We start from the raw sequence: 17,675 nt of genomic DNA on the forward strand, positions 1-17,675 counted from the left end.
TTCCAGGAGCTAGGAAGTATACCATCTAGTCAGAGGACTGAGATAGCCACATTTGTAGCAGTGGCTGTAGAAAAGATTGAAAACCATTGGCCAGACATTTAGGGAGACCATGAACAGTCACCCACATCTGAAACTTTTGACTTCTCCCCCTATATGGCATGTTTCTCAGCCCCCCTCCCACCAGAGAATAAAAACTCTTAATCCCCCAGCATTGCTCTTTGGAGCCTGGAAGCTTCGTTTGGACTTTTCAAATTTAGCCTACTTATTTGAAATAGAAAAAAAGGTTCATAAGCATAAATTGGTATGGAAAGAAGCACCTGTGAACTTTAAGAGTTCTTCCTAACACCTCAGCCTCTTTGTCCACCTGTGCCCATCACATCAAGAACAGGGAAGGGATAACAAAGGATACAGATACTCCCCTAATCGCTTAGGTTTAGGGACCTCCAGGATTTAGATGGATCAAAAATCTGGGGACAAATCTCATGCAGAAAATTAATCTCACACACTCCTCCATTCCTGAAACTGGAAATGTACAGATCAGCTATTTTAATGTTTGACCCCATTTGAAATGTAGAATTGACAAATCTGCATTTAGCTGCTTGATCAGGGTTTCATGTGTATACATTTTTAAATATCTCTTAGATATTATCCCTTATATGAAAATAGCCCAAATCAAAACTGGACCAATTCATGGCATGTAGATTAAACAATAAGAGTTTGCATATCTAGATGTTGTGGGTAGAATTTTTTTTTATTTTTATATGTCGCAAATACTTCCATCTTCCCTAAAATGTAACTTTAAAATGTTGAGCTATCTTTCAAAATAATGTGTTAAATGTGCTGGATACACATCAATACCCATTTTGTGCTTCACCTATGATCACCTAAGTTCTAACATACATCTCAGCAATGAGCAACCTATATTATGAACACAAATCTTTGGGGCACCTGTTGGCACAGTCAGTTGAGCATTTGACTCTTGGTTTCAGCTGGGGTCATGATCTCAGGGTTATGAGATCGAGCCTCAATCTGGCTCTATACTCAGCACAGAATCTGCTTGGGATTCTCTCTCTGTCTTCCTCTGCCCCTTCCACTCATGTTCTCTCTCTCTCTCTCTCTCTAAAAGAAAAAAATAAAACTTAAAAATATTGTTGTTTATAATTTTTTCTACTGTAAAATATATAGACTGTAGGTTTCTAAAAATTATCCTTATTAAAATCATTAGTAGAAAGACCAGCAAATCAGGTATCAGTGATCCACTCCAAACATTTGTGAAACTTGGATTTCCTTGACTTCAACAGACAAATTCCAAATTGAAAAGAAAGCTATATCATAAAATACATCTTAAAGTTTAGTTTTATCACTCTCAAATATTTTCAAGGTCAATAGAATTTGCTTTGTAATTCTTTAGGAGATCACATTAATAAATAAGAGTCACTTATAATTAATGTGTTCATCTTTAGTTTACCACTTGTTTTTCTGAGTATTTTTGAAGCAGTCTTTTGTGATATGGTCCAAAGTCTGATTTTCCTGCAAAAACATTTTTACGGATCTTTTGTTCATGCCCTACTGAAATCACACAGGCTGCTTTTGAGATATTGGAATAACTGAGATTATATATTATATATAAGAAGTGGAGGATGGGATAGTGGGCTTGAGTGATAGTCACTGATTAAACAGACTCCCCCTTCTCAGAAAAATGATCAAATGTGGTGGCCACATTAACTTGGGTGGAGGACGGTCCCTTTCTGAAGGAATACATATTTGTCATCTCTGAAATTTTAAAATCATTTAAGTCAGCAGAACCAGAGGTGCACGGACAGCTAAGTATGTGTTTCAGGTGAAGTGACAGGGACTTGGCTCATGGCTCAGAATTTCAGAAGGTGTTATAGTCCTGTTAAGCAGATCCCCTCTTCATTCTGTAATTAGCAATGATGTAACTTTTATTTCTCCACTTAACCTTTGTTGGATAGCTCCAGTCTCTGTTTCATTTCATCATTAATCTTTTTGGAAACTTCATTGCTGTCACCAAAACCAAGCATATAAATTTCCTCTCCATACTTGTACAAATTAAATAAAACAGGCTTTAAGCTTGCCTCAAAGGCAAAGGGATTTATTTCCAAGCTGTTCCTAGGGTTGTACCTGAACAACACAGCACAGCTACCCACAAAAGCACAAAGCTTTGGATGGGGTCAGGGATGTGGGGACCACTTAAAAGTAGGGACCCACAGGACACATGGGAGCCATTCTATAAATATGTGTTGAATGAAGTCTAAGTAAAGACTCTGTTTTTCCCACTCTGCTTTTCTCTTACCTAAAGGAGAAATATCTTCACTTTTTTCAAGAGACATCTCCAGACCAAGTTCAAGTTGACTGTCAACAGGTCAGGTTCACACGTAGGTATGTTTTTATTACCCCCCTGTGCATCCCTAGATAGGAGAAAGCTTTTGGTGGCAAAGAGTACCAATATAATGCCTAATGGATTACAGTGTGGCACACATATATTTGTATCTATAAAAATCATTACCACAGGGGAACAGGCAAAACAGAGCTCATCAACCTCAGGTAAAAGGGTGTGTCCACCCTCTGCTGAGCCTAGGAAAGAGTTAGAGGCCTACAAATAGACATGGGCTCTTAAGTTCAAGGCCTGAGTGAAACCAAGCTGCTTCTAGGGAAGGGAACATTTTTATTGAAGCTCTTTGGTTACTGATGCACTGCCACTACTTGACTGTCTATGAACCTTGGGAAGATGGTGATCATTTTTCATGAGTTGCTAGCTTTTGTGAATTTCTGGTTGGGCTGGATTTAAATGACCAGGGTAATAGAGCTTCCCTCAGCAAATCAAATCAGCAGGTTGTCAGTGCGGCTCAAGATATGCCGCAAGGACTGACACCACCCACGTCACCTAGGAGTTGTTAGAATTGCATATTCCCTGTTCCCACCCCAGCTGGGGGTGGGGCCCAGCACTGTGAGTTTGAATGTCCCTCCAGATGATTCTGATACACACTCAAGTTCAAGAGGCAGGAGCCACCTATCCTTTCCCCCTCCTCCCTTAGTGTCAGGATCCTCAATTTGGACAAAGGGTGACAATGTTCCCAGGCAAATGGCATATTTCCCAGCCACTTAAGGTTGATGATAGACATATGGAAGCAACTGGAAGAGGCATCTTAGAGAACAGTTTCCAGAGAGGTGTGCTTAGCGGGGACGTGCTGCTCCTTCGGCCCTTCAGCCCTCACTCTTCCTTCTGCTTCCTACCTAACTATGGATGCGAGGACCAGCGGGAAAATTGCCATCCCAGTTCCTGAGGCAGGCTCCTGGAAAATGTGCACTAAAAATTAAGGGCCTAAAGGCAGGAGTCTATTCCCAATAATCAGATCACAAAGCAGCCATATCAGCTATTACTTTTTTTCCTCCAGATTTCCTTAATACAAGAGAGAAATAAACCCTTAACTTATTATGAATGTACTCCTGCTGGTTTGAGTTTTCAGTTGTATGTTATCTATCCTAATCCTTTTTTAAAAAATATTTTATTTATTTATTTGACAGATCAAGAGAGCACAGGCAGAGAGAGCAGCAGGCAGAGGGAGAGGGAGAAGCACTGAGCAGGGAGCCTGATGCAAGGCTCCATCCAGAACCCCAGGATCATGACCTGAGTCAAAGGCAGATGCTTAACTGGCTGAGCCATCCAGATGCCCTATCTAACCTCATCCTATCCAAACCCCAAATATGGTCAGTGTTAGCTCAGATGCCCAATAGAAGAGCCAACCATGAAAGTGGAAACCCCTTTCCTGAGACTCCTGGGAGCCTTGCCCACTAACCAATGTCCTGCTTGCATTCCTGGCTCCTATCCCTTCTTCCATGTACAACCCTCTATAAAGTCAATGAAGTAAAAATGGAGTAAGTTCTGGAGAAAATGAGCAAGGGTATCTTTTCCCTTACCTGGTTTATAAAGATAAGAAATTTACACACTCTTGAAGAAAAGAAACACAGGAAAGAAAACAATGACATGCAGAAATCCACAATTGACTAGTAAGGAAATAAGAACACTCTTACAAGCAGAAGGTACATTTTACTGATGATAAAATCATTGCACTTTGTTATTATTGCCAACGTAATAACCATCTTGCCCACTTGCCATAAGTAAAAGGAGGCAAGAGGCAGAAACCGTGACCAGAGTTTTCACCACTGGGTCCCCAAGGCTTAGAACAGAGCCTAGCACACAGTACAGGCTCAGCAAGGATTTACTGAATAAATGAATGAATCAGTGACTAGATGGATTAATAAATACCAATCTTTTCATATGTATGATGTTCCTTCCACTTGTTCCAGGTAAGACAATCATGTGACTTTTCAATGAGTGACCTCCAGAAATGTAGGGTAAATGTTTGTCATGCCATCCCATTCCTCAGAGACTCAATGGGAGGCCTTGTAGTAGGAAATTACTGATTGAGAGCTTACTCCAGAATTATAGAGAGAGCATCACTGTAGGTCTTATAACCAACTCCATTGGTCCATGTTGGTCTTATAACCAACATCATTTGACCTCTCAAGGTCCCCAAATGCAAAATAAGAAAGGTGAAGAAAATACTTCTCAGCATGCCAACCCCAACTGATCCAATCAACTTAGGAATCCAGAAGAAACTTAAGTGTCTGGAAATAACCTCTAGCCTCAGTTCTTAAAGGTTGGTTACAATTATTTTTATTATTATTTTTAATGAGCTAATACAAGGTAGCAGGGGGACCCTGGGAATGCAGTTATTTATCACATGACCTCAGGTGCATGTGCTATAAACTTCACAAATAGGCACACCCCTGTCACTAATTATTTCCAATAAAACAGAAGGTCAAAAATCAGCATCAAGAGATGACACAACACAGTTGAGCCTGTTAAAAGTAACTACTCCCAAAACAGGCATCATAAAATACATCATGAACCATGAACAGCTTTGCTCAATGAAGGAGAGCTTCATCCTTCCACGCTGCAAGGATGCCACCGGGAATTTCTCAGAGTAGAACACGAAATGAAAAAGAAGTGCTTGGCCGGGAATGTTGTACATTATCCCCCAAAGACCTGCCACAGAGACTATTTTTAAAGAAGCATTTATCTCAGTAGGAATGACAGCACTTCTTAAGAAGTGGCCAGGTACCAGCGCCAGGCAATCCTTTACAAGGAAAGGCTGCAGAGTATGGCTGCACCTTTTACAGAGGCTTATGTGATGGATAAAACAAGAACTGCCCTTGGTTGGTTAGGTGATTGGTTTAAGGAGCCATAAAGTTAGAGCTTGAAAACCCCCAACTGACCTCCAAATTATGGCAGCCACCTCCATACTCAAAAATTAATCAGATATTAGATTTACAAGATCCACCTTAAATACAAATGCAGACTCTAACTACTTTGTAAATTTCTTACATAGTAGCTGCTCATTAAATTGTATTATCCCACTGACAAATAATGTTACAAGGGATGTGGCAATCTCTGGTTTATACAATTGTCTTGAACAAACCTAGCCACTGTATTTCATATTGTCAGAATACAGAAAGTATATTACAGGTATGTTACACTGGGCCTTTCATTATTGATATAGCATTTACCTTAAGTAACTCCTATAAAACACTGAAAGAAAGGTTAATACACAGTAGTATATTTATATACTTGGGGGGGGGATCAGGGTGTCACATCAGAGTTGACATGTCTTCCTTCGCTGTACAGAAAAAAGATGAATCAAGAGGTAGGGACAAGAGAAGAAGCAGAGTAAACATTTTAACCATTAAAACTGATCTCAGATCCAAGGTGGAAAGGTGTCATAATATTTACTCTTTCCTCCTGTCTACCTGTTATTTCAGAGAATAACAGAAAGAGGGCCTGGAGCTATCGTGGGACCTGTCTCCCCAAAGCCAAGAAAACCTTCCATGTGGTCATTTTCCTGCTTAAGTTTTTAGAGATTTCTGGTAGGGAACGTGTGGCACTTGACAGCACTAAACACATTGCAAATCAACTCAAAGCACGGGTTCTTGCAAACTGATATTCATCTGGCCTCGGCCAGTTCACCTCTAGGAACAAGAGCTCATAGCTCACTGTCTTTCCATGCTAGACAGTTCTGGTGGATGAAACCTTCCTTTTCTGTGTTGTCAAGACTTCAGCCAATTGCTGACCCTTGCCAAAGTAGTTTTCCTGGGTTCCCCACTCCACCCCCACCCTCACCCCCATTTATGTTCCAAAAGGTCTCAAAAAAGAGTTCACTTGGAACAGTGAAGGGAAACATATTTCACATCTACTACATGCCCTAATTCCCATGCCAGTGACAGCTGTTTCGAAAGTCCCTGACCTAGACACACAGCATAGATTTCTCATAGGACATGACCATGATAACAAATATAGATCATGTTTTACAGCTAAAAGAAACAGAAAGAATTTATGTTTTGGAAAAGTGTGGCTACACTTCCCCATCCCTCCCTCAATCAACCATGTTCTCCACTGTGTTTTATTCTCGTCTACAAAGAGAATGCCAGAGGCCCCTGAGCCCTTCTCGTGTTGTTTCTGGGGGAGCAGCAGCATCTAAAGCCGGTACTCACAATGGGTGAGCTTGAGTTTCACAAGTGATCTGTGTAAGAGAGAAAAGTAACTACTCCACCTACATGAAGAATAGTGCCTGGATTAAATGAACTGTACAATGTGAGCTTGCAAAGTGCATCCTCCTGACAGCAGGTTAAATGGCTATAAGTAAGATTATTCTTGCATTTCACTCAATCAGACCCAATCTCCTGGGACCCCAAACACCAACTCATCCCAAAATATGGCTACAGTGCTGGCAAATATTTGCAGGTACCATTTCTGCAAATTAAACCCAAATACAGTTATGTACAAAGTTAGTTTACAGAAAACCTATCACATTTAAGTTTCTTTGAATAGATCAAAACAGGAGTAAATAGCATCCTTAAATTCACCACCTAAGCATCATGGAAAACTTAGGACACTTGGTTGAGGGGGGGAGTAGACTTCTATAGATATTGCTCAAATATCTGGTTTTCTATATCAGAGTATCTTCAATGCTATGTGCCAATTTTCAAATGGAACATATGATTGGTGATACTTTTAAATGCAAAAATATAAGTATCCTGTATTTCAAGCCCAATATTTATATGACTCTAGTTTCCTGGCAAGTCAGTTTGTTAGGTCATTGGGCTCCGAGGAACTTTATGGAGGAAGAGCTTAAATGTTTCTTACCCTCAAATTCATTTTGAAATGCAAATAAGTCCTTGCACCTAACCAGGGGGAATACACACTCCTTGCTCAGCATGTGTACCCACTGGAAGGTGTGATCCTTCTTCCCCTGCTTTGGGCTGGGGAGACCTGAAGCCAAGAATGCAGCTCTGGGATTCTACAGGTGATTCAGAACACCCCCAAATCAGTCACCTGAGTTACAAACATATTGACAGCTGAAATGGTTTCCTAAACTAGGAGTCACAAAATCAACTTCTCCTCCTGTGTCCTCTGGACAGTGTCCTCCAGACAGTGACAGACACAAGCATGGATGCATTGCAGGTTCCTAGATAAGGTTCTTCCAACATTTTCTTTCCCCTGAGGTTGCTTTCACATCAGGACCTGTTCTCGGGTTTCTGGCAGTCGAAGAGCAATCAGGCCACCCCCGACGAGAGAAGCAGCAGCCAGAAGTATGGGAACCACTTTGGTTATCCCAACAAAAGAAGCAAAGATGGTGTTTCCCAGGATGGCACCGAATTTGCATAATCCATTGAGGATGCCAAAGGCTGTTGCCCTGTAAAAGAAGAAGAAAGTAACTCATTCTGAAAGATGAACCAGTGCTCCTTAGATGAGTGGGACTGAGTCCTTTCTTTCTCTTGTTGTGAGAGAAGGCATGGTAAAGGTATGGGAGGGAACTTTTTTCTTTTCTTTTTTTCTTAAAGTCTTTTATTTATTTACTCATGAGAGACACATAGAAAGAGGCAGAGACACAGGCAGAGAGAGAAACAGGCCCCCTTCCCACGGGGAGCCTGATGCAGGACTCAATCCCAGGACCTTAGGAACATGACCTGAGCCAAAGGCAGACAGACACTCAACCAATGAGCCACCCAGACGCTCCAACTTTTTTTCTTAAATATAAAAGTGAGACATTCTCATTTTAATCAAATTTGGAAATACAGAAAAACTTAAAAATGCAAAGATCTGTAATCCCACCACTGAAAGGCAATCACCACTATTAACATTCTGGAGTATTTCCCTCAAACTTGTTTCTTTCCTTTTTCGAAATTGTCACAAGTAGTACACGCATATTGCGAAACACTGAAAAAAAAATGGAATGAAGCAGAAAGTGTCACTGTTCCTTCTTAATAACATCTGACCCTCTTACGGCAAACGCTGCGGGATGTCCCTAACAAGCCTTTCTCCAGATGTAGACTACATTTCCCAGACTCCCTTGCTGCGGAGTCTGGCCATGTGACCAAATTTTTAGCCAATAGGATGTAAGTGCAAGTGGCAGCTCCCAAGAAATTTCCTTAAGAGGTGTCATGAGTGGTATTTTTTGCACTCTTCTCTTGCATTTTTCTTCCTTCCAACCTGCTTCCAAAAATGTAGATAGTCCCATCTGGGACCATAGCTGAGCTCATGAGAGGGTGAACAACAAGATAAAAAGAGCCTGCAGTGCCTGCTCTGGACTCTATGGGAGAGAAAAAGGAAATGCTTACCTTCCTTAGGCTGCATTTATTTGAGATCTCTATCACCCACAGCAAAACCTAATCCTGATTAGTATCCTTCAGTCACACTTCTGAGGGGCAACTATTACTTTTTTTTTTTTTTAAGTTCTTTTTTTTTTTTTTTTTTTTTTAGTAATCCTTACACCCAAGGTGGGTCTCAAGCCCACAACCCCATGATCAAGAGTCAATACTCTACTGAATGAGCCAGCTAGACGTCCCCTCCATGATAACTGCTACTAATCATCTGTCCTTTCTTGCCTCCATCTGTATACAGAGATTATATTCCCAGCACCAACTCTCTTCAACTGAAGCAAAATATTTTTTTCATACCATAGGTTTGTTAAGAATGTGTTTATATTTTTTGTACCTAAATAATTTTTACACTTTAAATCACTTTTTACATAACCAGCCCCACCCCAATCTTTTTGTTTTCAGGATTTTCTTGGATATTTTCACATATTTTTCCAAATGAAATTTCCAAAGTTGTCCCAAGTTTCCAGGAAGAAGGGAAAAAAAATCTCATTGAATTCTGAATGGACTCTTTGAAGTCAAAAGGAAACAAAAGAAAATTTGAAATTTGTGCAAGAATAAATCTTAGAATTTCGTAAGGTATACCTTGATATATATATGTAAGTTTTCTGTTTTATCTTGCAGTAAAGCTTTATGGTTTTCCTCACCTTTCTTATTATCCCACATATTCTTATATTCCTAGATATTTCATGATTTCTGCTATTATTAAATAGAATTAAACTTTACTTTTAAATTTTTGGATACATTATTAAATCCCATATGCTATTAAGTTAGTTTTATTATTGACTACCTTATCAAATTATTTTACTATTTCCAGCAGTCTCTAATTAATTGTCTTGAGTTTCCTAGATGTAAAATCATATACTGTTGAAATAATGATAATTTTTCCTCCTCTTATTTTTTGTAAAATTTAGAAGCTCCCCAGTTTAGGGGAGAGGGGCTCCAAATATGGGATGCTGTGCATTGCCTTAGCTATTCATATTCAAATATCTCTGTCATCAATTTGGGGAATATCATTAAGATTTTTTAGAGAATTTCATTTCCCTGCCTTCCACATCACTTCTTACTCCTTTTTGACCGTAGGGCCACCTATCTGCTATCCTTAAAATTCAAAACTCCTTCTCCATAAAGAGATAACTGCTACATAATGGCTTTGACTCTTCCAATCAGGCCTCTTCCATGTGGCTTGCACAAAATAAAAGTAAGCACTGAGCATTTCTGCCACATCTCTGTGAATGCCCTAGACCACTGAGTCGCATTCCCACCATTATCTGCCCTTGCCTTTCCCTCGCCCTTTGTTTATCTAGTTCTTCACCATCCCCCCCGCCCCACTACACCATTAGAGGCCTGTTCTCGCCCCTCTTTGGGTTTCATGATTCCTATGGTGGCACCCTCACTCCTCTCTCCTGAACATGGTTTGCCCTTGTCCTTCACACCTAGCCACTCACTCCACTACATCAGGCCTTAGCCTGCTCACCTCCATGCCTATGCTAGCCCCCAAGCAGGAGAAACTCAACAACCAAAGAGATGGTTGGTCCGTGAAACACCAGAAGACCAAAATGGCTTTGGTGAAGGACATTGGAATCAGTAGACTTCTGGCTAAAGTCCAAACAAGTCCCAGAGGGAAGCCCAGGGAAGAACTGACCTCTGGTTGGTGGGATACAGCTCCACTGTGATTACATCCAGAGCATTCCAGGCAGCAATGCTGGTCCCACAAAACAGGCACTGCCAGCCAATCATCGCAGACTCGCTGTTGCCAAAAAACAGGAAGAAGCAGCAAACCGCAGAGATTAGCATGGAGCCACCTACAGGGGGAGGTCAAGGGCAGGAAAAAAACAAACAAAAAAACAAACCTTGAAGCCCATGTTTTAGACAAGACTGTCACCCACAGGCCTTTCCACTCTCCCATCTTCACAAATGTACCTGAAGTAACAGGTTACATCAAGTAACAGGCCCATCTCTGCAGGGAGAAAACACAGCTTGAACCCCCTGCACGATACTCTGGCCATGGGATTAGAGCCCTTAGCATGGGTCATGTCACCAGAGTTAGCTTCCAAGAAGGATTTTGAAATCCTCACCCTGTGGTGCTGCTCAGCCCAGAATTACTGGGGATGGGGAGAAAGGACATTCCTTGAGAATCTCTTAGGTCCCAGACATTGTTCTGGATGCCTGAGATACATCAGTATCACAAAATCCTCGTGGAGCTTATATACTACTGAGAACAGAACTGTAAATGGGCTGCAGAAGAAAACCTAAAGGCCCCTGCTGTTTATGCTCCATTTATCCCATCTCCACCCCAAGTATCTGATCTGCCCTTCTCAGTCCTGCCCTGTGTCCTGAGCAGCTAACCCCCAGGGACTGTGTACCTGTGGCTCCCTTATCAACTGGGAGCAGGTAGGGGTTGGAGTATTTCTTCTCAATTCCTATCCAATCTATATCTCCTTTTATGATGATGGCTACACTGCCCCCCTCCCCCCACACACACACTCCACTCTCTGACCTGCTAAGGACTACAGGTCCTTTTAGGAGCCTCCACCTCCACAGTTCCAGCTTACCCTGGGCTCTGTGAGTGTGCTGTTCTCTCCTTGTAGTCCTAGAAGCAGTACGAGCTGCCAGTTTTGCTAGCATCTGGGTGCCTCATTTACATTATTTGTTCCTACAAGCCTGCCCACCCCTCTAAAAGCCACATCCCATCTGTAAAGTCTCTTCTACTAGAACTATCTGGTGTGGATTCACTTCCCACCTGCACTCTGGCTGATGCAGCTAATGATAAGAGGTCCCACCAAAAGAAGGCTGTCTCAAATGCTGCCCAGATCCATTACATCCAGTCCAGAAGAGCCTGGGGAGTGTGGAGTGAATGCAAGGTGTGGACCAGGAGCATGGCTGGAAATGCAGTGGGAATAGTTAGCAGGAAGAAGAAAGCATCTTCCAGACAACCAGCTGGGAGACAGGCCAAGGGTCCCAGCCAGGCATCAGGACCCTGGGGGAGAGAGGTCCTCTAGGAGAGGCCTTCCAGTTGCCAAGAAGTCATGTTGGTGGCTGGCCTTACCCACAAAGGCCTCCTTGGAGGGCCTCTGCCTGGAATCTCACCCTCAGACCTGGAGCTACCAACACTGATGCCAAACCCTCTGCTGATGAGCCATGACATGGTAACTATGGCCTAGATTCTGCTGATTCTGGGAAGGGGCAGGGCTGTGAGTAGGCCACCTGGTGACCTCTTTCCAAACAGCTAGGAAGGAGACAAACATCTATGAGACCACAAGTGCCTTGAGAACTATATCACCTAAACTCATGCCTTCCTCAAAGTGGCCAGCCATTGGCTCCTGGTTTACAATAAATGTTGACAAATGTTTATTGAATACAAAATATTACCCTCAAATAAATCAAGTGATATTCAGTGATCTGACCTCTCAACTATGTTAGGTAATCCTGCTATAGCTCCTGGTGGTCCACTCTCCTTCCATCCTGTTAATTCTCATCTCCGTTATGATGGAGAGGCCTGAGTCCAAGTCCCAGATTCCCCTATGTGACCTTCTGTGAGTCTCATAACCTCTCTGTCTCACTTTCCCTATCTGTAAAATGTTGGCAAAAAATAGTCCTTACCTCACAGGGTGACTGAGTTTTAAATATGTTAATATTTTTAAAATGTTTGGCACACAGCCTGACCTATAATACATGCTTTGTGTTTGTTCAATGAAATTTCTAGTTCATGTCTCTCTCTCCCAATAGATCATTTGCTCCGTGAGCATGAGGATGCTGTCTGTGTCAATTACTGCTGTTTTCCCATTGTCTGCCATACCGCCTGGCAAAGAATAAGTGCTGCATAAATTACTGCTTATTGAATGAATAAATGAGGACTAACAGCCTCATCAGGGAAACTTCTACTCTGTTGTTAACAAGACACTACTTCTGCCCAGGAAAGAGCACAGAGTAAGCAAGACAACTTTTATGCCACAGCAAATTCTACAGGGAATTTGAGGAAATAACTCTGTCTTTTCCTAAGACTATTTCATGAGTCTCTTTCAGAGACTATTTCAGAACAGGTCATCCACATCCCATCGAGACGTTTATTGAGCATCTATTATCTGCATGCACTGAGAATATCACAGTTCGCCTTCTGCGTGCCAGACCTTTACTAAAGCTCACTATCTACTCTCACACGCCTTATCTCATTGGAGCAAACAGAGGTATTACTTTAACAGTTGTGAAACAGAAGCTCAGAGAAGGAAAGGAAGGTATGCAGACTCTAAAGCAAATGTTGGCTGAGATGGTCACCTGATTCCCAGCTGCTGGTCTTGTGCACCGTGCAGTTACCTTCTGCTGAAAAGCTCAGGCATTTACGAGTTAGTAAACACTGCCTTTCCCTCAGGGCTCTAACCAGGGCCCCACCTCAGACACAGGAGACAGCTCGCTCAATCTGCCATGCCTAGATGTGACTCCATCCTCACCACACACTTTAAAAGCTGAAATCTTATACTCACCATTCTGAATATTCCTGCTACTCTATAATAATAATACTCAATGAGCCCAACAGCAGGAAAAGATTCCCTTGCCAAGCTCTCAACAATTTGCTCTTCTCTGACAAAATGACTATGTGATTTATTTTTGTTTGCCTTTGGGCTTTGCTGCTAGGGAGTTGGTATTAATTTTCCTGATCAACTACATCCCTGGAGCAGACCTTCCATGGCATGTGTATCACCATGTGGTTCTTAACCCCACCCTGGCCTTACAATATATACATTTTGCTATACGTTTTCCCTAGCCCCGGGTGTACATGTTTTGTTTGTTGTTTGCCATGCACGCCATGTATGGCATTTCTGTGGTAAACTGCTGCAGATCCTGGTGTAGTGAAGCATGGATACATGAATTTTGTGACCATTTTTGAGAACCTACAGTGCACCAAACACTATGAGATGCTCTGGCTACATTATGTTCAAACCTCACAAAACTCTGCCAGCTAGTTATAGGTACAGATATGGAAATTGAAGCCTGGAGAAGTAAAGGAACATGTTCAAAGTCAAATAGCCTCAAGGTGATAGGATTCAGACATGAGTCTTCCCACCTACAAAGCCTAAGTGTGATCACTATGAAATAATAAGTGATGCAATTTATTTTAAGCCCATCAAATGAACCAATGTTCATTGAAGAGCATTTTATATATTTTTCTGACTATAATCTTACAAAGCAAGTAGAATGGGCATGTTTAGTATTCCTCCTGAAGTGACTGTCACAGAATCATCCAGTTGGGAAATGAAAATGAGTCCCTGACCTGGACCATAGGTCTCAAACTACCTCCATGGAGTCCTAGGGTTTTGGAGACATAGCTGCCTCCTGGGCTCCACACCAGCAGATCCTATCCTACCTGTTTGGTTTCCAGTGAAAGATTTCTTTGAGAAAAAGAAAAAGATTCCTCTTCTTTAATACACTTTGAAAGCCATGGTCCTCACTTACTGGAGGAGATGTGGCAGCCCTAACTACTCACCAATCATCTTGAGCCTTCCAACTCTATCCATGAGCAGGGCAGAAATGATGTTCCCGGGCAAGACAGACAGACTGCCAAGGAAGCTGACGAGGTAAATCAGGAAGTCATTATCCTGCTCAAAGTCCATGTGGCAGCCCTCCTTCTGCATCAGAAACGTAGAGTTGATAAACCGGCAGTTGATGAACTTATGCTCATAGAGGTCTGGGGAGAGAAAGAAACCTTTGATTCATGTACAGTGGACAGGGGCTGCAGAGAGATGGGGTAGAGGCAAGAATGGAGTCATGCTCTTTCCATGGGTAGGCTGCCCTAAGCCTCCAGCAATAAGACAGTCTCAAAGTCAAGGTGACATGAGGCCAGATGTGGATGAAGAGAGAAAACTGTAACAGTGTGATGACTGCTTCAACTTCCCGTAAGCATAGGAAATGAAACAAATGCTCACAGAGAGGCATGTCTGAATACATCATCTCTCAAGTAGGAAGCAGTCCTGTTTCTATCAATGAGACAACACTAAGGTCCACACCAAGGCTGAACCACTCCTCTGAGGCTACCCAACTTATAGGAAAGAGAAGACAAGAGAATTGAATCTGAATTGAGGTGACCACTCTAGAGTCCATGCAGAAACCTGAACATTCTTCAAAATAAAAACTGTTTGCAGGGTGCCTGGGTAGCTCAGTTGGTTGAGAGTCTGACTCTTGGTTTCAGCTCAGGTCATGATCTGGGGGTCCTAGGATTGACTCCCCACATCAGGCTTCCTGCTCAGTGGGGAATCTGCTTGGGATTCTCTTTCTCCTTCTACCTCTTCCCCCACTCGTGCTTGCTTGCTCTCTCTTTTTCTAATAAATAAATAAAATATTTAAAAAAATAAAGATTAGATAAAATTTAAAAAAAAAGAAAAGTAAAAACATTTGCTCAGTAGTTTCCAGGGTGGGGAGCAAGGGAGATGAATATGGAGAACACAGAGAAAATACTCTATATAGCATAATAATGGTGAATATATGCCATTATACATTTGTCTATGCCCAAAGAATGTCTAACATTCTTTACAATGAACCCTCCTGTAACCTCTGGACTTGGGATGATTATTATGTGTCAGTGTAGGTTCAACAGTGGTAACCAATACACCACTCTATTGGGGAGATGTTGATTGATAATGGGGAAGACTAGGAGAGGACAGGAGTTCTATGGAAATCTTTGTACCTTCTTTCTAATGAAATTAGAAATCTAACACATCTCCAAAAAAAATCAAGTCTTAAAAAAATAGAAGCCATTTGCTTTGGACCTAGTTCCCAAGTCTTCCAACACCTTCTAACACCAACTCTTTAAGCAGAAAGTGTGTCTAAGTGGGCTCTCAGAAAATCTGGGTTTCAGGAACTGGCTCTACCACTGACCCTCTCTAACCTTCCTTAAACCTCCTCCTACAAAATTAGAAAAGTACACCTGGTTCTCTCCATCACTTCCCAGCACTGATATTTCATGACTGCAGGTGTCTGCAAAAATCCCCACATGAGAGTATGCAAACCACAAGGCAACATTAAAACTTGAAAGAAGAAACTAAAAGATGCCTGAGGTTTTAATGACAAATAGGAAGTGTATAGCACTCATTTTTTTTTAAGTTCAGCCTTAAAAAACATTTAGGAAGGTACATCTCATAATAGATCATTTAGAGACTGAAGGGTATGTGGAGGCCAGATATTGAACCTCTTGAAGCTGACCTCATGGAAGAAGATGTTCTTGCATAAACCATGGTGGTGAGGCCTTGGAGAAAATACTGATATTGGCATGGTAAATGGAGTACAGTGGAGAGATCACAGACTTTACAACCAAGCAACTGAGGAATGAGTCCAAGCTCCCTCGGCTTGCTAGCTGTGGCCTTAGGCAAGAGCTAGCTATAAAATGGGAATAATTGGGATGCCTGGGTGGCTCAGCAGTTAAGCGCCTGCCTTCCGGCTCAGGGCGTGATCCTGATCAAGTCCCACATGGGCTCCCTGCATGGAGCCTGCTTCTCCCCCTATCTGTGTCTCTGCCTCTTGTGTGTGTGTGTGTGTGTGTGTGTGTGTGTGTGTGTCTCATAATAAATAAATAAAATCTTTTTTAAAATGGGAATAATTGTGCATTTCTCACTGGAGACAATGTAAATGAAGCCCCTGGAAAAGCTCAGGGTGGTCTCCTCATGTCCCAACTCCACTCTGTATGTTATTAATATATGATGGTAGTAAACATAACAAAGAATGATAGAATGGTGGAACTTTGTGAATATTTTTTTAATCATCGAAGCCTGAAAGGTACCTTTTAAAAATATTCTTATTGTCTCGTTTTATGCACAAGGCTTGAGAAGATACAATTTTCCCTTTTCCTTGATTATTGTGAGAACGTGAGCCTTGAAGTTTGCAAAACTCAAATATGTGAGGTCTTCAAGAATGCACTCCACGCATAAAATGCTGCTCTCCTGGAATGCTTAGTTTTCATCTGTGTCATATTTTGTTCCTACCAAAGATCTGAAGCACATATAGCATCAGTCTCATTGAGATCAGAGCACTCATCCAGAACTTTTGTTTCCACTTCACACGTGGTAAAACATGAAGACAAATTAAATGCATTGGTAAGGAATGGGCAACTAATCTGTGCCATACTTGGGCTAGAACTCATTTCTCCAACCTAACACTCAGTAGTCATATCTGTGTATACCTTGATACTCTTAAAGCTTATGACTGAGCACTTTGCTTCTTACATAAGACCAGTCCACCCTTGATACTGTGCACCCACACCACCCATGTTCTCACCTGTGTTATAGAAGACAGTCGATTCAATAGTGCAATTTTTGAAATAGGTATCAGTAGATGTAACATCTTCAAAATAGCACTCGTCAAAGAATGTGTCCTCAAAGAGCACATGTTTAAAGTACATCTTTGTGAACCTGTGGAAAAGACATTAGTCCCTGAGTAATTCAGCCAGGAAGAGAAAAGACTTGAGACCAAAATGGAAAGCACAGAAAGGCAAAAAAAAGGAGAACTTCAAACCAAAAGGTGCTGAAACATTATTTTCCAAGGTTAGTTCCCTATTCCTTAGCTGATGTTTATAAAGGAGGGAGGGCAGCAGGAATGTGGAAGCTGGTATCCAGTCTGGGTAGATACCGGGGTGTTATGAAGCAGCCTGGTGATTCCCAAATGCATTCATGGACCTTCTGTATCAGACTCATCGAGATATGGACTAGTGTGAAATGAAAATACTGATAACATGGCACTTTATGAGGAGCTTTAAAAACATGCAGGTCTGGGGTGTCTTGGTGGCTCAGTTGGTTAAGCGCCTGCCTTTGGCTCAGGTCATGATCTATCCCAGGGCCCCACTTTAGGCTTCTTGCTCAGCAGGGAGTCTGCTTCTTCCTCTCCCTCTACCCCTCCCTCCCCCCACTTGTGCATGTTCTCTCTCTCTCTTGCCCTCTCTCAAATAAATAAAT

The 17,675-nt window shown here is 41.9% G+C and overlaps 1 protein-coding gene across 2 annotated transcripts in view; it reads right to left on the bottom strand.

The window, feature by feature from the left end:
- Positions 1 to 4,049: 4,049 nt before the first annotated feature.
- Positions 4,050 to 17,675, bottom strand: part of SV2B (synaptic vesicle glycoprotein 2B) — a 174,248-nt gene continuing 160,622 nt past the window's right edge. For both annotated transcript variants that reach the window (XM_041753804.1, XM_041753803.1), the window contains exons 10-13: positions 17,002 to 17,135; positions 14,222 to 14,422; positions 10,385 to 10,544; positions 4,050 to 7,775 (exon numbers count right to left, since the gene is read on the bottom strand). In XM_041753804.1, coding sequence (XP_041609738.1) covers positions 7,592 to 7,775; positions 10,385 to 10,544; positions 14,222 to 14,422; positions 17,002 to 17,135 — 679 coding nt within the window. In that variant the 3' untranslated portion in view covers positions 4,050 to 7,591. The remainder of the gene's footprint in view (positions 7,776 to 10,384; positions 10,545 to 14,221; positions 14,423 to 17,001; positions 17,136 to 17,675) is intronic.

The sequence above is a fragment of the Vulpes lagopus genome, chromosome 4 (assembly GCF_018345385.1).
Source record: "Vulpes lagopus strain Blue_001 chromosome 4, ASM1834538v1, whole genome shotgun sequence".
Classification (NCBI taxonomy): Eukaryota; Metazoa; Chordata; class Mammalia; order Carnivora; family Canidae; genus Vulpes; species Vulpes lagopus.